Here is a 25,092-nt window from a genome sequence, read left to right on the forward strand (position 1 = left end):
CATAAATGTTGAATATAAAATGCAATACGATAAAGCAATTACTGGCTGGTTTGTTAAAATATAGATATCATAGCTGGCTGTTAATTGCCTGTACTTGAACAAAAACCTAACTTGGTTTCTCTGCAAGGCCAGATTTGTTTGGTTTCCTACAACATTTTTCCTTGGGACTACACTGTATGTAACACTTAGCATTGTCTAAGATAGGATATAGTTTAAGAGGACAAGAAACCTGACATATTTTACAAATGGTTCTTAAGGGACAGAAGATAAGTCTCACTGATTCAGTTGCGATCTTGCTACAGCCTTCTGGAGCTTAACCTGTGTGGCACTGAGTGTTGTGGTCCGCCAGCAGTCTGCGGAGCTGGCAGCGGAGTCGGACAGCGATGAGGCTGAGGAAGAACATGGGCCAGTCCTGGAGGCTGGGAAAGGTCTGGATGAGGGCTCAGCGTCGGAGGCAGAGATGGGGCCAGTGCCATCAGGGAGTGATATGCGGACTTCGGAGCCTCCAGAGGCTGACAGTAGAGAGGCAGAGGAACAGGAGGAGCCCTGTTCCTAGTGCACTGTATGAGAGCAAATAAAGCAGAGAGGACAACTCGGGAGTAGGGCCAAGAGATGATTGGCCCCTCCCATAAAGCTTAAAAGACCAGCAATGGTTCTTGACCTCTTTGCTGGAAAACAACGGAGAGAGAATTGCTTCTTGTTTCACTGTATTCATTTCTTGTCGGCGTCTTCTGCTTCTGAACTTTTGCCAAGAAAAGTCTTTGGCAGTTTGCCTAATTATCCCAAGGTCGGTAATAAACAGGAATGGTGTTTTGAAGAATTTGCTTTAATTTAGTTTGGACTATGCTGAGAATGAGTTAATTCTCAGCTGTTCTAATAAAGTCTGTTTGTTTTCGAACTGTTTGTATTTAATACTAACTACTTGGGCCTGAGTCACAACACTGAGCAGTTTATCCAAGGTTTGAATATTTGCAGCTGCTAAAACAAGACAAGACCAGCAAAACAAACTTTGACTTAAAGCACCGCACTACCTAGTTTAAATTAAATTAAATTAAATTTATTAAACTGAGAGCATACATGCTGAATGACTGTACTTATGAAATCTACCACCATTTAAAAAAGCATTATGTCTGAGACAGTGGTGGGTTTCAAAAATTTTTACTACCGGTTCTGTGGGCGTGGCGTGCGTGGCTTGGTGGGCGTGGCAGGGGAAGGATACTGTAAAATCCCCATTTCCTCCCCAATCAGCTGGGACTCGGGAGGCAGAGAATAGATGGGGCGGGGCCAGTCAAAGGTGGTATTTACCGGTTCTCCGAACTACTCAAAATTTCTGCTACTGGTTCTCCAGAACTGGTCAGAATCTGCTGAAACCCACTTCTGGTCTGAGAGCATATGAGTTTTGACAAAGGAGAAGTTACTGGTAAATTGGCCCTTTAGGCTGCAATAACCAAATGAAGATTATGTCTAAAAATGAAAACTGTAGCATTTGGTTTATGAATGATAAGATGTACTATATTCTCATAACATTTGGCATTTATCTGTCTCTTACTATTTTTCTGTCCTTGACTGCAGCTAGTTGACTTCAGGTTCTGGTTAGACAACATGTATGCTCCAGGACTGGCATTGCTATTTGGTAAAATAAGACAAATATCTCAGACTGTTTCAAACATTTCTAACATGAGGACTCTCGTTTTCTCTCACACAGCATTAAGGATGATCAATGTGCAATCTGAAGATTGCATGGGACATCACAACATTGATTTTGCAATTAACCACAATGCTCCCAGTCACAATAGATGAATTGCATTCGATGTGCAAGAGCATCCAGTAACCAGCTTGGTGCGGAGCTTATTAATAGCAGCAGCAAAACACAATAGAATATGTGAAATTTGGCTCAGGGTATTTACTGATCTTTGCTCACCATTTATTTCCACTTCAGTAGACAAATATAGATACAAATCAGAAGAACACATATGGATTTACTCATCTCAGGATTCATACCTGAGAGTCCACTACATTCAGCTGCAAATTACATAAATAAATAAATATGGATGCATTAGGTAGACAATTCATTTTGTATGATAAAAAAGGAACAGAGATAAAAAACAAATAACAAAACCCCCACAACTTTCCTGAACATCAGCAGAGGAAACAGTGGCAAAAAAGTTCATCTGAAAAACATCCCACAATAACCAAGTATTTCACTACCAAAGCAATAGCACAGCTGCCCACAAAAGGAACTGCATAGCAACATTATTCAAAGGAGCAAAAAAAAAGTAACACAGAACTCCAAATGGTAGAAACAGACAACTGTACAGCATCTTACATTGAAATAAATATAAGACTTATTGGAAGATAACCATCACGATGTATAAAATGTAACACACTGCCATGTAAACCAAGTATTTCCAATTGCCCCAAAAATATACAACTTTTTGCATCAGTGTAGCACACCAACCAACAGAATCTCTCCAAAGCTTCTTAAGCAAACTCAAAGATCCCATGATTAAATGTCAAATAAGGTAAAGGTTCCCCTTGCAGATATGTGCTAGTCGTTCCCGACTCTAGGGGGTGGTGCTCATCTCCGTTTCAAAGCCGAAGAGCCAGCGCTGTCCAAGACGTCTATGTGGTCATGTGACCAGCATGACTAAACGCCAAAGGTGCACAGAACACTGTTACCTTCCCACAAAAGGTGTTCCCTATTTTTTCTACTTGCATTTTTTACGTGCTTTCGAACTGCTAGGTTGGCAGAATCTGGGACAAGTAACATTACGCGGCACTAGGGACTTGAACCGCCGAACTGCCGACCTTTTGATCTGTCAAATCTAATTTTGAAATGTCAAATATACAGGGGTAAATAGGACCTGTCCAGAAAGCATCTGTACAGAAATGTCTATTATCTGAAAAGCAACTGTGCTTACAAATTGCTATGCATTTATTTAATCTAAATGATTCCAGGTAGGACAAAAAATACCAAACCAGTATAAATATGGAATGATTTTCTTGGACTTGCATAATGGTATATCATTAAAGAGCATCAGGACAACTTTAAAGTTTCAGAATGAAGGTTGGTCTATTCCAGTGTCCAATTCTCTCTCCCTCCCCCTTCAATAACCAGTTTTCTAGCTGTAGGATGCCCAGTTGTTTGGTAATGGTTGATATTTAATGGTATTGTTTCTATAAATCTAAAAATTAAATATAGTCATTATAGATTTAGCCATAAAACCATCTAATTTCTGCCAAAGTCATGGAAACTAATGGCCAACATGTATTGTTGATGCAACATTGGAATTATATCAATTAATTATAATCACCTGAGTCTCGAGTTCTACTGTTATGTAAATCAAAATATTATTCTTGGTTTTATGTTGCACCTTTGCCAATTATCCATGGACATTCATGGACCGGGTATATCAAATAATGCTATAGGCACTGGAATAGTGGTGACACTTAATCCTGATTTGAACAAGATCCACAACCAATAGAAGAGGAAAATCTGTATGTCAGGTTGAACTGTGCAGTTCTTCATGCTCTCTGAGTTTAGTTGTTTGCTTGCAGATATTTCCTTATCCAACTAGGTAACAACTCCATGGTGAGAAGGGAGCGGGATCTGTTTATATAAGGTAGTTTGCCCTGTCTGTGTTGGTGGGAGTCAGTGGTGGGTTGCTCCCGGTTCAGTTCGGTTCTATAGAACCAGTAGTAAAACCGGTGGGAGGCTCTGCCCACCCGCCATGACGTCATCATGGATGATCTGTGCATGCGCAGAAGTGCGCAATCCCACTGCGAACCATTAGTAAAGAGGTAAGTGGAACCCACCCCTGTTGGGAGTGTAATTTTTCCTCAGTAGTTCCTTGAGTAGGGTATTGTTTGCTGTTGATTGTCTAGTGTTAACACTGCTTGGAAAAAAATCAAGGTTTACATTTTTTTAATTTGACAATTACAATCACTGACAGCACTGTATTCATTATTGGATTTGAACAAAATCATTCTTTATGTGAACAAGGACTCTAATGACACCAATTGACAACCTAACACTTTTCAGCTCAATCAACTGCTTTTCTGAAATCACCTGACAGAAGATCAAATCATGCACTTGGACCTGTGGACTGGCTCTTTCACACCGTTACCAACTTCACACATTTATAGGGTGAGATGTTAACACTATTCTAAATTAATTGGAAGAAAATGGGAAATAAAGATCTTACAACCCACAGAAAAAAAAAAGCTCCTCAAATAATCTGAAGATTTTCTCTTTTCCTAATGCCATGGCAATTAAGCATTATGTTCCTCCACATACCACATCTCCCTTCAAACAATCAGTGTGGGTACTGAATGGAATAAAGCCTTTAATCTATATCAGATTTATTACTTTAATATTTTTCAAATTCGGTGAAAATATAACTAAGATTAAAAAATCACAGTTGGATGTTTCGATATAATATTGTATAATGGCTTTCCTTTAAAAAGAGGGGAGAAAATGAAGAAACACTGAATTACACACATATGGTACCTATTTTAGCAAAGAGCTGGCATTTCACAAATAAGTTCTCTACCGTATCCAAATTAACTAAGTTCTGCTCCCTTTGTTTTATAATGGACTGCAAATGAAAGGCATTGTTTTCTGTAAAACGAGGCACTTAAATTGTTAGTTGATTTAACAGGAACAATCCAAGCACAGAAACAAGTTCTGCCTGCGGAACAGATTAAACATGGAAAGTGGTGCACCTTTCGAAAGTTTTCAGTGCTATTAGCAGGACAAATCTGTTCACTTTTCAGAAAAGATGGAGTGAAAATCCCTCGTGTGCAGTAAGAGACACGTGTTCCCTGCTGCTCCCTACGGAGCATGAGGTATCTTGATTAGAGCCACTGGCTATAAACCAATGAGGTGGAATTTTCTAAATAAACAGAGTGCATCATGTATAATCCAAGGAAACAACAATTTGAAAGTAGACCTGTAACTATTGACAGTGGTTTTTGTTTTGCTTTGAAATTCATTTGGGGCATACATTTTATAATGTATAATATATGCTAATTCATTGCTCATTTCAGGAGTTCGATCCTGACCGGTTCAAGGTTGAATCAGCCTTCCATCCTTCTGATGCCAGGAAAATAAGGACCCAGGATTGTTGGGGGCAATATGCTCAATTCTGTAAACTGCTTAGAGAGGAATGTAAAGCACTATGAAGTGATATATAAGTCTAAGTGCTATTGCTATTATATCCTGAACAAGCAGCTTGTGCATTGGATTGAGTAGGTTGTTATAATGGGAACAGCGTTTCCTGTTTCCGCAAAGGAGAACAAATTTGTGAGATTTTCATCCCAGAAGGAATTTAGGAAGGACTACCCTGTTTACAAAGGGATGCAGTGGCTCAGTGGCTAAGACGCTGAGTTTGTCGAACGAAAGGTCGGCAGTTCAGCAGTTCGAATCCCTAGCACTGCTTAACGGGGTGAGCTCCCATTACTTATCCCAGCTTCTGTCAACTTAGTGGTTCAAAAGCATGTAAAAAAATGCAAGTAGAAAAATAGGGACCACCTTTGCTGGGAAGGTAATAGTGTTCCATGTGCCTTTGTCATTTAGTCATGCCGGCCACATGATCATGGAGACATCTTCGGACAGCGCTGGCTAGTCATTCCTGACCCCTAGAGTCGGGAGTTCCTGAGAATGAGAATGTAAACTACTCCTTCAGTTGAGTTACAATCAGTGGTGAGATTTCCACTGATTTCACAGAAACAGCTCTGGAACAGAGTCCAAAGCACAGTTTGTTCAAACATCCAATTTTTCAGTGTGTAAAAGAGAACAGGCCAGATGGCATATGAGGCAGGAGTAATGGATTTTTAGAACAAAACATCTGAGCACAATTTGCTGGCTGCTGGTCTTGCTTGCTTAGTTGTTGACTTGCTTTTCTCAGCCTTGTCCTGATCACTGTCAAACTATTTACTAAGATTGTATTACTATTCTTCTTCTCTTCCTTCCTATTACCTATTTCCTTTTCTACTTATGACTATAACCTTGTTGCTTGTATCTCTATGATTTTTATTGTTTTATTGGTTTCCTAGTATGATTTGATTGCTTGTTTAGTAACCTATGACTATCACTGTGTTGTACCTTATGATTCTTGATGAATGTATTTTTCCTCCTTTTTATGTACACTGAGAGCATATGCACCAAAAGAAAAATTCCTTGTGTGTCCACTCACACTTGGCCAATAAAGAATTCTATTCTATTCTATTCTATTCTATTCTATTCTATTCTATTCTATTCTATTCTATTCTATTCTATTCTATTCTATTCTATTCTATTCCATTCCATTCTATTCCATTCCATTCCATTCCATTCCATTCCTGGAGTAAGATAGGGAGCTACCAGCCCTGGACGACATCTTAAAATCTCGCTGTTTGAGGAAGTTGCATAACATTCTCAGAGACTCTTCTCATCCTGTTCACAATCTTTTTGGACTGTTGCCTTCTGGCAGAAGATACAGAACAATTAAAACTTGGACCACACGTTTTCTGAATAGTTTTTATCCCAGAGCTATAATTGCACTCAACAATGAAATAAAGGGCCATGATCAGTGAGCTGTTAGACAGAATTACTTGGTCTGTTGTGTGGATGTTTGGGTGGTTTAGGGCAGGGGTGAAATGCTCCCAGTTCAGACTGGATCGCCCGATTAGGTAGCGATGGCAGCGGGTGGTTCGGAGAACCGGTAGCAAAAATCCCTGCCCCCCCCCCATGCCCAGCCGAGCCCCACAATCATCAGAGGCTTTTTTTTTTACTTTTAAAAGCATTTTTTCTATAATCTCTTCGGCGGAAAAAATGCTTTTAAAAGTAAAAAAAAAAGCCTCCTATGATCATGCGGCTCAGCTGGGATTGTCAAAGGCTTTCTTTTAAATGCCTGTGACGATCCAAGCAGAGTTGCCTGATTGGCAGAGGCTTTTTAAAAAACTCAGCTTGGATCGTCAGAGGCATTTAAAAGACAAAAAACCCTTTTTTAATTTTTAAATGCCTCTGACGATCCCAGCTGAGTTGCCTGATCAGCAGAGGCTTTCTAAAAAAGCCTCTGCCGATCAGGCAACTCAGCTGGGATCGTCAGAGCCTTTTGAAAGCATTTTTTTACAACCTCTTCAACGATGGTGAAATGGTTTTAAAAGTAAAAAAAAAAAACTGGCCACGCCCACCCAGTCACATTACCCCCACCCCCACCAAGCCATGCCCACAAAACCGGTAATAACAAATTTTAGATTTCACCACTGGTTTAGGGGTGGGGAATTTGTGGTGGGTGGGAGTATGTTTGGGGATTGTTATGTGTTTGGACCTGGTCTTTGGGTGTTAAGTGAATTTCATTGTATGAGTATACTGTGTATACACATACAATGACAATAAAGTTATCATTACTATTATTTAGAAACAGAGAGTGTAGCTTGTAGCAGAACATACGACATTTATACCTATCACTGAAGATTTGATCCCTGCATTTCAGTCAAAAGCTCTTGTGTGGCTTTGGAATAAATATCACAAATGATTATTCTTGATTGTGCAAAATTCACATTCCAAGCAGACTTTAATTTCTGGGGAACTGCTGCGGAGTATCTATTCATATGACGAGTTTGAGCAAAGAATTAAAAATCAGGATAAAACAATCTGACAGAATCGCAGAGGGAAATTGGACTCTGATTTCAAAAACCCAATCTCTGAAATTTAAATAACTGTTTGTTACTAGGTCGATCTGGGACAAAATAATTTATTTTATGCCAACTGCTTCCCAAATTGCTTTGTATTCCCATATTCCTGCTTTGCCTCTCTTCATCCATTATCCATCTATCAAAATCTGCTCCTCATGTCTGCCCCTTGTTGAAGCATACAAACTGGCTCTGTAGTTATCTGATTTTTATCCATAGTGAATAATCTTCATTTTGAGCAATAGTTTTAATTGCTTTTAAAACTTCAAATCTCTAGCTATTTTATATTCTATTGTATCAGTCCCTGAACATCCTGCGTGAAGACAATTACATAAGCTTTTCTTTCACATAGAAGTTTACACAAACACAGAGGCTCATAAGATAATTGAAAAAGGGAAAGCATACAAACAGGCGAAGAATGAATGAAACCACAGGAGGAAAAGTACAAAACCCCACAATAGTGAAGAAAATTTCTAACTACAAAGTGAGTTCATAAAGGCTAACTCCAAAACAGTTAAATTAGTCAGAATGAATCATATGCGTAGGACAGGTTCAGAAATCCAGATCACTCTGAACGTGCCTTTGAAAATTATTAAAACATTGGGGGCACATGATGTGCGTCTCACAGTAATATTTTCCTTAGGAGCTGCTTACATGATTTCTCAATTGTTTCATGCCGTATTTTATTGAGTCCAATCTGATAGGGCACAGTCGAAGCACCACTGAAAGAAATGACTATAATGGCCTTAATTGGTACTTTGCAAAAATACTAATAAAGGCAATCTTTGAATAATCGGAATATCTGAAAGGAAGAAATTCTGAAAGTGCTGGTGATGGATGTTTTTTGACCTGTATATTGAATAATTGCTGAGTGGTGTGGCGGCCTAGTGGTGAAGACACACACGTCTCCCATTTAGAAGATTGAGAGTTCAATCCTAAGTAGTAGATGTTTCTCTCCTAGGGTTAAAAAAAAAAAATCTGCTGTGAACTCTGAGTGGCGTTAGGATGGGCATCTGGCCAGTAAATGCTCATATCCATCCAGTTGCCCTGACCCTACTCTGAATTAAGGGATTTTCATATTATAGCGAGAAATAATGTGTATCAAAGCTTTAAGAAGTATTTAAAAAATGCTAAAGAACACTTACTGATAGGTCGTTGGGCTGACGTTGATGCGGCGTGGATGGCTTCCTGACTCAAACTTGCTTGCTAGGGTGACATTGTTGCCGAAGAGACAATATCTGGGCATTCTCACCCCAACAACTCCAGCCAGAACAGATCCTGAGTGAATCCCTATTCTCATCTGTTAAGAAACAAAGAAATAATAAAATAAACCACATTAATCAGCATCTTCGTTTGCTTACTGACTTAATCCTGCATTTATTTTCTACCTCTTTTTTTTTGACAGTAACCTTTCATTTTATTCTCACAATAAGAATCCTTTGGGCTGACAGAAAATAATAGGCAAAAGTCAGATAAGTAAGTTTTACGGTTAAATGTGGAATTGGGTCTTCATCGATATCTTCATTGGTATTGATACTCCCTTTAGCGAATACAATACTCAGGATAATCCAAGAGTAAATTAATTTAAACCAAGATCAATAGCCACATATTAAAAAAAATACTTATTGAATTGTAATTGATGAAAAAGTTATTCAGTTAAAGGCTGGCAGAATCCAGAATCATTCTGGGTGCTTATACTTGAAAGGATTAATTTGATTTGAAAGAATTAATAAATAGAGGAAACATGTTTGTGTCTAGACATACATACATATGCATACATGCATACATACATCAGATAGTTCTTCATTTGTTCAGTAACAATTCAGGAACAGTAGTCTGAGATTTTTAGGCACATAATTAGTAAAGAATAGAATAGAATAGAATAGAATAGAATAGAATAGAATAGAATAGAATAGAATAGAATAGAATAGAATAGAATAGAATAGGAATAGTTGGAAGGGACTTGGAGGTCTTCTAGTCCAACCCCATGCTTAGGCAGGAAACCCTATAGCATTTCAGACAAATTGTTATCCAAGCTCTTCTTAAAAACTTTCAGTGTTGGAGCATTTACAACTTCTGGAGGGAAGTTGTTCCACTGATTAATTGTTCTAACTGTCAGGAAATTTCTCCTTAGTTCTAGATTGCTTCTCTCCTTGATTAGTTTCCACCCATTGCTTCTTATCCTACCCTCAGGTGCTTTGGAGAATATTTATTTATTGTATTTATTGGCTCAATTTATATGCTTGATTTAGCTTGACTTCCTCTTCTTTGTGGCAGTCCCTTAGATATTGGAACACTGCTATCATGTCACCCCAAGTCCTCCTTTTCATCAAACTCGACATACCTAATCATTAAGTAAACCTCCTCAGTCTGTGCGCATGGTAGAGAGGATAGTAGTAGAGAAAATCTCTTGCCTTAAGAAAGCTTCTGAAATCTTTTTAATCCAACAATCTGAAGGAGCACTTAATATTTCCCAAAAACTCACAACCAGCAGATTTCAAAAAGAAATTTCAGCCAGCTGATTTCAAGGGCAGCAGCTGCATGAATGTGGGACTGCAATACTGTAGTATGAAAAAGATATAATGAAGGAGACAGAAGGCATCATACTGTAGTTCACATTACTGATTCAATTTGAAACATGGTCAATCTGAATGCAAGCATTGCTTGCTAGTAAGCCTGGGACTGTATTTGAAAAAAAAAAACCTAATTTTCTGGAATTACCATTGGGATATCACATCAACAACAATGCATCACGACTTGGAAATCATCAAATTGGAAAAGCTATTTTACTTCATTTCATCCTCATTTAAAGAGGAACTACTCAAATTGCTATGCTTTTTGCAGCTGTTCCTCAAACAAGAACCCTGGAGCATCTTGTAACTGTCAGGCATAAAAGTGTATTACATGCCTGTGTAAAAACTGGAACACCATTCAAACATAAGGAAGAATTATGTTTTGTATATGTTTCAACAATGATAGTTTATTTGCATAGGAAATAAGTCTTTGGGAATAGGAAATCTCTTCCTTGCTTAAACTACTTACTGACTCTGGACAAATCGTTGATCTCTCTTAAAACATTTTTATTTATTTATTTTATTTATTTATTTTGTCAAGCATGTATTAGATAAAATATGTAAGTATAAACATGATTTAAATACATGAAATGGATATGAATAAAAGGGAACATTAGGACAGGGACGGTAGGCACACTGGTGCACTTATGCATGCCCTTGCCCCATTCTTAGGAATGGGGCAAGGTCAACAGTAGACAGTCTAAGGATAAAGTTTTTGGGGTTTGGGGAAGAAACCACAGAGTCAAGTAGTGCATTCCAGGCATTGACCACTCTGTTGCTGAAGTCATATTTTCTGCAATTGAGTTTGTAGCAGTTTACTTTAAGTTTGTATCTATTATGTGCCCGTGTATTATTGTGGTTGAAGCTGAAGTAGTCATTGACAGGTAGGACATTGTAGCAGATAATTTTATGAACTACGCTTTGGTCAGAACTAAGGCGGCGTAGTTCTAAGCCCAAAATTTCAAGTCTGGTGGCATAAGGTATTCTGTTGCAAGCAGAGGAGTGGAGGACTCTTCTCATGAAATATCTCTAGAATTTTCATCTGCTTTAGTCATGTTCACAACACAGCAGGCTGAAATTTCACAACTAGGGAGATTTCTGAAAACAGGAACTTAAATCAGAAGAGGTCAGTCCATTTCATAATCGTCATTCCAGTAAAATAAAGCAAAAGAGGGAATCAGCTCCAATGATTTTTAGAGTAGGAAAAGCTGGAATGTAATGAATGTAAATTTATCAAGTTAATATCAGTGTTAAAATAGTTCTTTAATAATGAGAGAAAAAACGAATTAAGAAACGAAAGTAATTCTTGCCTGTCACAATTATTTTGTTAAAATGTGTTGCACAGAAAGATGTTATCCATACAGCGTTTATTTTCTGTGCAAATTCTGATATGCTGGATGGAACAGAAATAATCTTCTCTGAACTAGGATAGGAACAGCAATATTCTTCATTGGCCAAGTGTGATTGGACACACAAGGAATTTACCTCCAGTGCATAAGCTCTCAGGGTACATACAAATAACAAGGTGGTAAGAACAAATCTATTGCAGACCAAATCAGAAAATAAACATGGCTCAGAAGCTGTTAGATGGGTCAATGAGTTCAAATTAATTCTCTGTGGCCATAAATTGCAGGATCCAATCTGGGTCAGTCACCGGGACCAGAGTTTTAATCTTCTGAGCTTTCAGACATGCAGGACCCCATCCTCAGGGAACTTTTCTCTACCAGAATGTGTGTATTCAACATTATCATGGGACACATATATTTGCCTTCATTTGTAGCCATAGAATAAACAACTTGGTGAATGTTCTAGGGTTCCATTTCCTTCCTTCCTTCCTTCCTTCCTTCCTTCCTTCCTTCCTCCCTCCCTCCCTCCCTGCCTTCCTCACTCACTCACTCACTCACTCACTCACTCACTCACTCAAGAGGTCACTATTTCAACACTACCTCAGACCAGTGAAAAATTACTGCATCTTGAACGAAATGTCTTTTAGCACAATACTTCTCACCTAATTAGCATTAACAGCATTAGTATTAAGAACCATGTGCCTTAAACTAAATTAGTATCTAAGCCAATTAAATTAAAATCAACAACCAAATCAGATCAACTCTAAACAAAAGGTCTGTTTAATCTCCAGTTTGAAGCCAGAATTCCGCAATAGGCCTTTATTATTAGATTGCTATTCAATCATGATGAACTCGATCATCTTTGCATCTTTGTGTGAAGATAATGGTCAACTGGTTTCTAAGATGCTTTTAATCAAATATTTATAATAGATGTAACACAGATAATTTAAATTTTATAGACAGCCCTACTTTATCCATATTGTTTCCATATTTTTTTCTGAAACGCAAAACTATGGAAATTTACCCCAATTTCTATAGCTGATTTTTTAAAAAAAAAAGTGATGGAAGAGAAATAATAAAAACATCTACAACAATGTCCAATTGGCCAAATAACTATCAGAGCTCAGTGCAGTCTTTACAGCAAGAACCAGTCTTAATCCATTTATTTTATATTTTAAAATAGCAATACAGATACCAACTAAATGAAACAGTATTATGTTTTTAGTGTGTATAAAAACTCTTTATATCATTGTCGTTTATAATGAAGTACCTAGGAGTGAGCAGAATAGTGTTTAAAATCATTTTTGTTTTTTAATGTTCTTTTACACTTATTCTCATAACACTACTTTAAAAGAAAAGCTTACAGAATTAAACAGATTTATAAAGCAATATGCTATTTAAAAAAAAAGAATAGTTGACTACATAATATCTGCAAAAAGTCAACAACTTGCTTGAAACTGAAAGAAATTGAAATGTTAAGCCTGTGTTTTGACTTATGATGATAGATGTGCAGCTTATTGTATTGTATTCAAAGGGTCATTGATTTTTATCTGTATCAAAGAAAGACAGAAGTTATTTTTCCATCACCAGTTTACCACAAGGATGAAGTCTGGAAGAAGAGTGAATTTTCCTTAACTTTCTATCAGCTGTTGGCAGTTCCTTAAAATGAGCTTTGATTAATGCTCTGCTAAATTTGGGAATAGATAATAACTATATCCAGTGTAGACAACTTGCTGGTCTAAAATAAGGAGATCTACTGCTCGAAAACAAATTTCCAGCAAGAACTGAAAAATCTGCCCTTCTGCGTCCAGCATTTAGCATCTAGTATTCACAGATTATTTCTATAAAGGTAGTCCTTGCTTGATGACTATTTGTTCAGTGACCATTCAAGATTTCGATGGCACTGAATGAAGGTTATTTATGAACTGTGCCCAAAGTGCCCGTTGCAGGCCAGACCTGTGGTCATATAATTGTGATCTAGGCACTTGATTTACAGATTAAAAGAGTTGGAAGGGAACTTGTAGGTCATCTAGTCTAACCCCCTGCCCAAGTGGGAGACCCTACACCATTTCTGACAAATGGCAGTCCAAATTCTTCTTGAAAGCTTCCAGTGATGAAACTCCCACTATTTCCGAAGGCAAGCTGTTCCATTGGTTAATTGTTCTCACTGTCAGAAAATGTCACCTTCTAGGTTGAATCTCTCCTTGATCAGCTTCAATCCATTATTCCTTGTGTGGCCTCTGGGTGTCTTGGGAGAGGACCCCCTCCTCTCTGTAGCAGCCACTCAAATACTGTAACACTGCTATCATGTCTCCCCTGGTCCTTCTCTTCACTAGACTAACCATACTGAGTACTTGCAACCGTTCATCATATGTTTTAGCCTTCAGTCCCCTAATCATCTTGGTTGCTCTTTTCTGCACTTTTTCTAGATATCAACATATTTTTTATAGTGTAATGACCAAAACTGGATGCTGTATTCTAGGTGTGGTCTTACTAAGCCTTTATAGAGTGGGATTTAGTGGTGGGATTCAGCCGGTTCAGGCCAGAATTGGTTGTTAAATTGGTGGCTGGCCCCGCCCTGCCCCTCCCCTTCCAGGAGTCCCCATGTGCCCTGTTTTGGCTCCCAGGGAGGCCTACTAGGCCCAAAATGGGGCACGGGGGAGGGAGTGCAACCTGGCCTCCCCATGGCCCATTTTTTCTCCCAGGAGGCTGCAGGAGGCCTACTAGGCCCAAAATGGGGCACGGGGGCGGCACCCCCCCCACGGCCCATTTTTGCTCCCGGGAGGTGCAGGAGGCTGCCTGCTCCCTTTCACACCCCCTGGCCACTCCCACCACGACCAGCAGCTGGTCATTAGGGCAGAGAACTGGTAGTTAAATTATTTGAATCCCACCACTGGTGGCATTAGTACCTCACTTGATCTTGATTGAAAACCTATTCATACTTACAACTGGTTGCCAATCATCCTGCAATCATGTGATCACCATTCGCAATCTTCTCTGCTGGTTTTTCTGCAGAAAGTCAATAGGGAAGCCGGCAGGGAAGATGGCATGCTGATGCCACCTGCATCAGAAGGATGCCACCTTCTGGTTTCTGAGGACTGGTTACAAATGCCTTGTGCTACAAATATTCTGTGCTAAAAATCTTGCTTGGATTTCAGGATGGACCTTTTTCGGCCAGACTTTTTGACAGTGAAAATACAGGAAGTGATATTGGTTCTGCTTTAGATGAAAAGAAAAATTTGAAAATCATATGATTAAAATTAGAAAACAGATTCCTATTCTGGATTATCTCCTTTTTTTTTTAAAGTAGCATTTTAATGAGACTGAGAAAAGCTGAATTTCTAATGTAGTAATAAAAACTGTAGAAATGATTTATGTTGCAATCAGTTAATGTGCTTTCATTCCAATGAAAAAGTGGACATGTTGTTTATTTTGAGAAAAACTGCACCAAATGGAGAAGAGAAAGACTGGAAACGTTAATAGGATGCAAAAGACATAATACAGAGTCCTGATTAATTTAAAAAATCCATTAGACTTGGACAGGAAATTCTTTTCTTTTTTTGCCATTTAAAAGAATGAATACGACAATAAAAACATTCTGCATTATTAAATGTGTGCAACGTAAGCAAAGAAGTTGTTTAAGTAGACATATCTGAAGTGAAAGGTTGCTAATACTAACTTAGTCAGGCTTATACATTTATTTTCTTTTTAAAAGGATTTTTAAAATCACTGGTAATTGCAGAAAAGACATCCACTACAATAGATTTTTACTTCCAGCTGGCTCTACCTGGCACTAGAATTCCTATAATAATTTTCTATTAAAATGAATGGAGAATCCCTTGTAAAAAGTACAAACTTAGCCCTCCTTGAACAATTACTATAGGACCTTATACAGAAGTCTAAGATAGTCCCTTAAAAATATGAAGTGGTATATGAGTCTAAGTGCTATTGCTATTTACATTCTTCCCTCACACAAGCAAACACAAATCATTGTTTCAATGGAGGTTAGTAAATTCATTTATTTATTTATCAAACTTGTATGCTGCCCATGTCGACAAAGGTGACTCTAGGCATTCCAGATGTTGAATACAATACAGAATGAAACATTAAAACAGTAAATAAAGTCTTAAATTTTAAAATTCAATTAAAATAAAACTAAATAGGATGGAGAGAGAGGGAAGCAAAGTGTGTTTCTATTCCATTAGACACATCCAGAGTGCCATACAGCCATTAGGGGCCCTGGCACAGACATGTCTTCAGGGCAGGGGTGGGTTCTACTTACCTTTACTACCGGTTCGCAACGGGAGCACGCACATGTGCTTCTGCACATATCATCAATTATGACGTCTGGGCGGGTGGGCGGAACCTCCCACCACTTTTACTACCGGTTCTAAAGAACCGGACAGAACCGGGAGCAACCCACCATTGCTTCAAGGCCTTTCAGAAGGTGAGAGCGGATTTGACTTCGGGGGCAAGATATTCCAGAGCGCAGGACCCCATGGCAGAAAAGAGACCCTGAGAGTCAAAATTCCTTTGTTTTTTTTAATAATATATATATATGTAGGTCTTTGGTTATTCGGGTCTTCTCCCACGTAAAATTGGAAGTGTCTTGGCGACGTTTCGACGAAGTCTCATTCGTCATCTTCAGGCTGGTGTTCTCGGCTTCGTGCTTCCTGGAAGCACGAAGCCTGAAGATGTCGAATGAGACTTCGTCGAAACGTCGCCAAGACACTTCCAATTTTACGTGGGAGAAGACCCGAATAACCAAAGACCTACATACAAACACCCGCGAAAACCTGAGAAAACATATATATATATATATATATACACACACACACACACACACACACACACACACACACACACACACACATCAACATCAATATATGAACAGTGTGGCATCTGGGTATCATTCATTTTGAAACAAATAACAATACTAATATCAATAATATTTGTTACATTAATTAAGCTTACATACTCCTAGTATTAATACTCCTATTTGTATTAGGATATAAACTTCATTATTTAATTATTCAATATTTCAACATATCATTCTAATGCCAATTACAACATTGTTTAAGCATGCATAATAATACTATCTTTCAACCTCTAAACTTTCCATTTAATTCTTTAATTTATTCTATTTAATCAGGCCATCCTTACTAATCCTAGTATAATATACATATTGTATTAAAATCTAGTTCCCTTACTGACAACAATCACCATATTATTTAAACATACAGATTAAATCCATCTTTCAACCTCTAATCTTATTACTTTTATAATATGCATATCTGTTCTGTCTCCCGTCCTCACACAGACAAATGCAATATCAAACATGCCTGCCAATAATTTATTGTATAAACAGACCAGAAATCCTGGCAGACGAGAGTTCTGGCAGCTAACTGTAAAATGCCTGCCCAGTCCAATTAGTACTCCCCAAAAGCAGGAGAGGCCTTATCTGCAGTCCGTTTCCAGAGCGACAAATTATCCACAAGAGTTTAGTCTAAAATATATCTGAGCTGAAGTGCAGGATTCACGATATGACTCTTTAGAGTTTAAACTTTTGTCCGTCACAAAGCCTGTCGAGCAATCACGCCCCCTTTTATCCCTTGTGGGGCGTGGCTCAGTGACTCAGCTCAATCTCTGGCCCTCCCATGCCTCTTCCTTTGCTGCGCACGCTTCTCCCTCCGATGCTGCCTGGGATCAAGCCAGGATTCATCATTATCACTCTCTATCAATGGGTGCTCCGAAATGCCTTCCTCCTGGCCCATCCCAGGCTACTCCTCCTGGCCTTCGGATGGAACCTGAGGCATTGCCAGAGAGGAGGGTCCTGGAGAGGGAGGCCTTGTCAGTTCCTCCCCCTCATCTTCTGAGTCCTCTTCCTCCAGGAGGACAGGCTCGGGAGTCGGAGTCACAACAATATCTTTTATTTCTACTTCTATTCTAACTTTTAATCAGACCCCCATTATATTAAAGAAAGAAGGGGGAAAAAATCCCCAAGAAATAGCATTTCCTTTCTATCAATCATCTCTTGTCCGTTTTAATATTTCAATTCTTATTTGTTTTTTGGCATACCTCCCATATTCCTCTCTTGGATCTTTAGCCAAAATTCCTTTGTTGATGGGGTCCTCTTCTGCCTTATGAATGGGATGGGCTAATCCCATTGGGATGAGCTGGTTTTTCAGATAACCTGAACCCACACATGAAGGGCTTTAAAGATGAAGACCAACACATAGTGGTACATGAAATTGTCAGGTAGCTTATTCTGGTTCTGCTAACCAGACTAGGACTTCCTTAGGTTTACCAGATTAACCACATAAAGGTTCATCATAAAGTACTTTCAGATAAAGGCAGACTTGACAAAAATGACTGTTAAATGTAATACTAAACAAAGAAAATGGCAATCCCACAGCTGGCCAATTTGCAATTTGCAATTTCTATTTTCCAATAGTACTATGGAGAATCTGCATCAGTCTAAGGTGACCTCCAGCATCCCACTGCAAATTTACATTTGAAAATGTCTCTGTTGAAGTGAAATCTGTTGGCAAAAGCTAATAAAAATTCTTTGCAAAAACTTGCATCATTACCAGAGATAATGACAGTTATCTTTGCATCATTACCAAAGCTAAGAAAAGAAGCCGACCTTTTAAATATTTAATTAAATCACCTGAACACTCAGGCTAAGCAGCTGCGGCTGCACATATGTTGAATTCCGGCATTACTAAAGGATTTCCCCCAACAGTTAAACCCACTAATCAATTAGTTTCCACATCAGATATGAGTCATCTAATTGCTAGAAATTGCCAGATCATGGAGGTTATATTTGTACCAAGAAAGAAAGGAGGGAAGAATATATTTTTCTGATGAAAACAGTTTTACTCTGGGAAGTCATGAGGAGAGTAGGATGCCTTATAATAAGTACAGGAAAAGGAAGGCAATATAATTAAATCAGATAAAAACAATTTGAGTAAAATTGTGAACTGAAGCTCACGAATAACCCTGAAGCACTTTCTAGTGGTTACCAAGATTGCAGTGAAAACCAGGAAAGTAAAATACTCAAGATTCATTTAGGCTTCTGACCCAAACAGAAAATTCAAGAACTTTTCAATTAATTTTTAAACTCAAAAGGCAGCTTGGCTCTTTAGAAATATTAACTCTGTGTTTGGAGGGTTCTTTTGAAAAGGAAATAGGGACCTGGGCAGAAAGTTTGGAAACTAGGCAGTGGAAGAGGGTAGAGGTGGGATAAATATTTAGATTGGACAGCCAAGAAGTAGATGCAGACAGAGATAAAGATCCAAGAGAGGAATTTGGGAGACAAGTCAAAAAAAGCATAGCAATTAAAGTATTGAAGCGGTCAAGACACGATGGATAGATGATTTCTCTTTTTTGTTGTTGTTCTGATTTGCTTTTCTTCTTCTCTCTCTTTCTTTTCTTTTTTTTAGGTAGGTGACATGACTAGAAGTTAGGTAGGATAGAAAGAAAACATCTTTTAATAAAGGGTGACATGATTAAAAGTTAGAATAAGTGACAGAAATAAGAGAAGGGGGAATATTAGTGTATACACTTTTATATAATAAAAGTATAATAAAAACAGGAGAAAATATGGAATAATTGAATAATGACGGATCGCAACTTAATATAAATATATTATTATTAGAAATATATAAGTTGATTAAATGTAATAACCATGATTAATTCTACTCGTTTTATTTGTATTAGAATGTATGACACCCAGGTGCCACACTGTTCACGCATTCAGATGTTTGTAAAAAAATAAAAAACTTGTAAGAAAAAAAGAAATATTACCTCTGTTTACAGTTAAGCCTTGTAGATAGTTGCAGATAGTCCTTGGGTTACATCCATTTATTCAGGGACCACTCAAAGTTATGATGGTGCTAAATGAGGAGGGACTTCTGACCCATCCTCAAAGTTGTGGTTATTGCAGTGTTTTTGCAGTTATGTGATTGTGATTATGTGATTGTGATTCAGGTGCTGGGCAACAAGCTTGCCCTTATAACGGTTGAAGCATCCCACAGTCATGTGATTGCCATTTGCGACCTTTGCGACCTTTGCTTGCAAGACCAAGAGTCTTGGTAGTACAGTGGTCTAAAGCACCCTGTTATTAACACAGCTGCCTGCAATTACTGCAGGTTCGAATCTTACCAGGCTCAAGGTTGACTCAGCCTTCCATCCTTTCTAAGGTAAGTTAAATGAGGACCCAGTTTGTGGGGGTAATAAGCTGACTTTGTATAAAATATACAAAAGTATGAAGGCTATTGCTTAACGCATTGTAAGCCGCCCTGAGTCTCCGGAGAAGGGCGGCATATAAATCAAATTAAAAAAAAAAAGTCAATGGGGAAGGCATCAGAGGGTTTCAAGTTATTCCTGCAAGTTGCCTTTTCTTGCCACTTTTTCTCACAAGGACCATAAAGAAGAATATTTATTGCTCAGGGTTGAAATGAGGGATCCTTGGTGTTCTCTGAGCCTGGTTGTTTTCTTGCAGATGATTCATTACTCAAACTAGGTAACATCATCGGTGCGGGTGCTCATCAGTGCTCATCATCACTGGTGATGTTACCTACTTTGGGTAATGAAATATCTTCAAGAAAACAACCAAGCTCAGAGAGCACCAAAGACCTCTCAGGTTGCAACCTGCCTCTACCTCTTGTCTCTTGGGGCTGGCTGAAAGAAGAGAGCTGAACTCCTCTGGCTGGGTGCAAAAATGGAGCTCAGATAGTTCCTGCAGCCCGCCAGACCAGTTCTCTTATGTGTATAAAAGGGAGCTGAACTCTGGCACGCTAGAGAAACGGAGCTCAGATCCTGAAGATCTTCCCTCCTTCCTGTAGCCTGCTAGAGTTGAATTCAGCTGGCAGCTTTTTCGCTCCATTCTCTCAACAACCCAGGAGATCACTTAACAGCCACAATTGAGAGTGCTAAAATTGTAGCCATTGAGTGAAACAGCTACCTGGCACCTCGTTGAACAATTACTTTGCTCAATGATTGAGACCGTCCCCTTTCATGTAAATCTATGCTTATAAATCAATGTGCAAAAGGACAATCTTAGTGGTATCCATTGATAGAATACAGTGGCTCCTGACAGAGTCTCCAACAAGCGAAAATATTAACATCTAATTATTTAATGAAGGGTTTTCATTTTTATGTTTTTTAAATTTTGTAAGTCACCCTGGGCACAAAAATTTTAATGCATAATCAGTGGATTATGTCATGCCAGTCTTAAAACATTTGTTTCAACCTTTCTCCTACGAATACCATTAAAAAATCATACTGTCAAAAACAATCTACCAAGATATTTTACTGCTATGACTTGGAAAGCTCTGGGGACATCCAAAAAAGGTCATGGGATGGTGGAATAGATCATAAAGACCAAACAGCTGCATTTGTACAACACAGCTTGGTTAATGTGCAGATTATTATATTGTGAGAACCTTGTGCATTGTAGTTCATGGTATTCTTCAGTTCAATTCTATTCTATTCTTCAATTCTAATATTATTCTTCAATAATAATAAATAAATAAAAAATCTTCAAACTAAGAATTAGGTTAATTAACCTATTTACTAAATAGGTTAATTTAGTAAAAGACAACACTTACATAAAGTTGTATTGTCCATAAGGCAAGTTTCTGTTTTTTTTTCCTTTCTCAAATATAATATTATATAATAAACTGTTTGCTTCAACTTATATATGGTTTACCTATATTTGCATATCACTGAAAGATGAATTTGATTGCTACTTGTTTTGTTTGTACTGCTGTTATTTTACAGTATCATTCTTTGTTCAATAAAGTACAAAGGATGAATATACTGATTTACCTTATGTCAGGTGTAAAAGAAATTAATCCACCTCCACCTGTCAGATGAGCTATCAACTCTACCCTGTGCTGATTATATTAACAGATTCTTGAGATAGTAGCAAGCACAGCAAATCACAATGCAAAAAGCCAACACATAAACATTTCATAATGCAAATTTCTTGCATCTGGTGCAAATATGTGTATTGCAATATTTATGTCATGACAACATGATACATGTTTCATTGCTTGCCCTTCTTTACCGATCCCGATGGATGCCATGTCATGTCATATCCCCAGGCCAAATATGCTTCTAAGCCAGTCTGATACACTTAGGAATAATTTCGAACATAAAAGTCAATTTTGATTGTTAGAAAAGCTGTTGCTGGTGGAAGACTGGAGGAATGGCTGGGAGAAAAATACCCAGTTACCCACTTGGGTAAAAGTTGGGTCAAAGATGTGTTTATCCTTGCCCATGAGTCATGCTGAAAATTTCAAAGTACTCATTGGCCTAAAATGATACCCTAATCTTTAAGAGACAGAAGGCTTCATATACTGTATATAAGTAGCATTATCTGGTTCTCATCCAAAACGTGCTTCTTCAAAAAGCAACTCAATAGAACTAGATCAGATACTAACAGGACAGATAAAAAACCAATTTAAAAAAATTATAGCTATCTATTGAGCATTAAAATGGAAGAAGAGCAAGTAAAAGAAACAACGATAGTATGGGCTAAAAATTTAGGTTATACTATAAAAAGGTAAAGGTAAAGGTTCCCCTCACACATATGTGCTAGTCGTTCCCGACTCTAGGGGGCGGTGCTCATCTCCGTTTTAAAGCCGAAGAGCCAGCGCTGTTCGAAGACATCTCCATGGTCATGTGGCCAGCATGACTAAATGGCAAAGGCGCACGGAACGCTGTTATCTTCCCACCAAAGGTGGTTCCTATTTTTCTATTTGCATTTTTTATGTGCTTTCGAACTGTTAGGTTGGCAGAAGCTGGGACAAGTAACAGGAGCTCACCCCGTTACGCGGCACTAGGATTCAAACCGCTGAACTGCCCACCTTTCGATTGACAAGCTCAGCGTCTTAGCCACTGAACCACTGTGTCAGTTATACTATATCGTTAGATAAATGGCAGAAATTGTGGGATAGGAATTATTAACAATGTCAACTGCATAAAAGAAAATCTACTGGTATAAAAAAAGTTTTACAGATGGCACTTTCCACTGGCAAAACTGGCAAAGATGTTTAAGGACAAGTTCGCTAAATGTTGGAAATGTAATCAGATACCGGGTTCGTATTAACATACGTGGTAGACATGCCAAAGGCAAAAAAATATTGGACAAAAATACACACATGATTAGAAAAAAATGATAAAGCAACACATAGATCTAAAACCAGAAATATTTTTGTTGGGTATCTTACTAGAAAAATGCAATAAAGGGAATACATATTTAATTTTACACATGTTAACAGCAGCTAGAATTGTGTTTGCACAACAGTGGAAAAATGAAGAGATCCCTACAAATGAAAATGTAATAAAAAAATATTAGAATGTGCAGAAATGGGTAGATTAAAACTCAAAATTAAGGAGAAGGAAAAACTGAATACTTTTTAACATGGGATTTGTTTTATCAATGGCTAACTAGCAGAAACAGAAGTTAGAAATGTAAAAGCATAAGAGAATGATTAATTATATTAAGGAAGGTTCACTAAAATGGATAAGCAAATGCTATTATTATGTGATCATTATTAATGTTATGAATATTATGAATATTATTATTTCTCAAAATTAACTGTACCCAGACAACACACTGTTTATGTAGACACTGTATTTTTTTATGTTTAATTAAAAAAAAGAGCAACTGGACTTTCTTTGTTTTTGCTTGAAGTAAGTTTTGAAGTACTTTTGCTTCAGTAAGAATTGAAGAAGCTTCTTGGGTGAGAAGCGAAATGTCTTGAAGGAAAAACAAAGAAAGTCCAAGTTGCCTTTTGAAAAAGCACCTTTGGGATAACCATGACCTGGATGACTGAGAATCTCCACAGATATCTGGTTCTTCTAGGAAATTTGCATTCAATTTCTACCCCGTCCCCGGCAATTCTCAATAACACTCTAGTGAATTGTATTAGAGAGACTTGCTAGGAGCAAAAGGTTGCCTTAACATCCAACCAGGGGTGAAATCCAGCAGGTTCTGACAGGTTCTGGAGAATCGGTAGCGGAAATTTTGAGTAGTTCAGAGAACCGGCAAATACCACCTCTGGCTGGCCCCAGAGTGGGGTGGGAATGGAGATTTTGCAATATCCTTCCCCCAGGAGTGGGGAGGGAATGAGGATTTTGCAGTATCCTTCCCCTAGAGTGGGGTGGGAATGGAGATTTTGCAGTATCCTCCCCCTGCCACGCCCACCAAGCCACATTACACCCACCAAGTCACACCACACCCACCAAGCCACGCCCACAGAACCGGTAGTAAAAATTGGATTTCACCACTGCATCCAACATGTTATGTACAAACAATTCAATATTTTCTGACTGATTTCTTAAGCAGGGGAGAAAATGTAGATCTCAGGAACAATTCTGAGTTCCATCCTTACTCCAGGGCCCAATGTAATAATCTGAATAAATTGAAGAGCAGCACCATAAACATTATATCAGGTGAAAATAGAAAGTGCACTGCAGAGCTGGCTGCAATTCACCCCAAAGCAGGTTTTCTTCCAGATAATGGTTAGATGAGTGCCTGTCAGGAAACAATATTATTCTCATGGTGCTACTAAAGATGCTCTTTAATTAACCAAACACTTGATTTTTCCCCCCATAGTAGAATACAAGGCAGTACTTTTTTGTTTAATACTATAGCCATCTTCAACAGACTATGTCATATGTGGAAATCAAACATAGTATATTTTGGGTATCATTCATAATTATGTTATAGTTATAATTATCGCCCATGTAAGAAGACATGCACTACCAAAATAAAAATAAGGATGTTCATAGAAAGGTAAACCCCAAAGGGAAATATCATTGGCCAAAATAAAATAAGGAAAGAGATGTCAAAACACATTTACAAGCCCATTTAAAAGCTTTTATCATTCTTGATAAGAATGTGCCTGGATCATGCTTGGTATAGCATTTCTTTCCAATGTCTTGTTTATATAGTGGTATTCTTCCAACAAAAAACTTGCAATACTCCTAATTGTATCCCTACCATTTTCTAATCTGTAAGGGCTGCAGGCGGCAGAGAGATGACAACAATGTTATCGGAGAGGTGAGACTGGATTTCCCCCCTGTTTTTCATTGGGGTGGACTGAATATGTGGTCATTCAGAAGTCAGATATAGTTTATTCCTTCCCACTTGAAAAAAAACGGTGTACTGTCCTCTTACAATCATTTGCTTCTTATAAGCACCACTATCCGCCTCATCAAGAAACAAGAAAGACAAAGTTAAGGTAAAGATATGTGCTAGTTACTTCTGAGTAATTTCCTTTATTGTTCCTCACCTATAGACAGGGGTGGATGCTGGTTCACAGGGGTTCGGGAGAACCTCTAGCTAAGATTCTGTGCAGTTTGGAGGACCCCCAAATCCCACTCCTGGCTGGCCCTGCCCACCCCGCCACACCCTTCCCAGGAGTCCCCATGCAGCACGCGCAGAGGCTTGGGGAGGGTGAAAAATGGGCCTACCAAAA

General features: G+C 38.3%; 1 protein-coding gene across 1 annotated transcript in view; it reads right to left on the minus strand.

Moving 5' to 3' along the window:
• The window catches only part of GUCY1A2 (guanylate cyclase 1 soluble subunit alpha 2), a 200,215-nt gene that overhangs the window by 14,631 nt on the left and 160,492 nt on the right, over positions 1 to 25,092 (minus strand). The window contains exon 7 of the mRNA XM_034409432.3: positions 8,823 to 8,977. Within this exon, the coding sequence (XP_034265323.1) occupies positions 8,823 to 8,977 (155 nt within the window). The remainder of the gene's footprint in view (positions 1 to 8,822; positions 8,978 to 25,092) is intronic.

This window comes from Pantherophis guttatus, chromosome 5 (assembly GCF_059756535.1).
Source record: "Pantherophis guttatus breed Tessera chromosome 5, ASM5975653v1, whole genome shotgun sequence".
In the NCBI taxonomy this organism is placed as follows: domain Eukaryota; kingdom Metazoa; phylum Chordata; class Lepidosauria; order Squamata; family Colubridae; genus Pantherophis; species Pantherophis guttatus.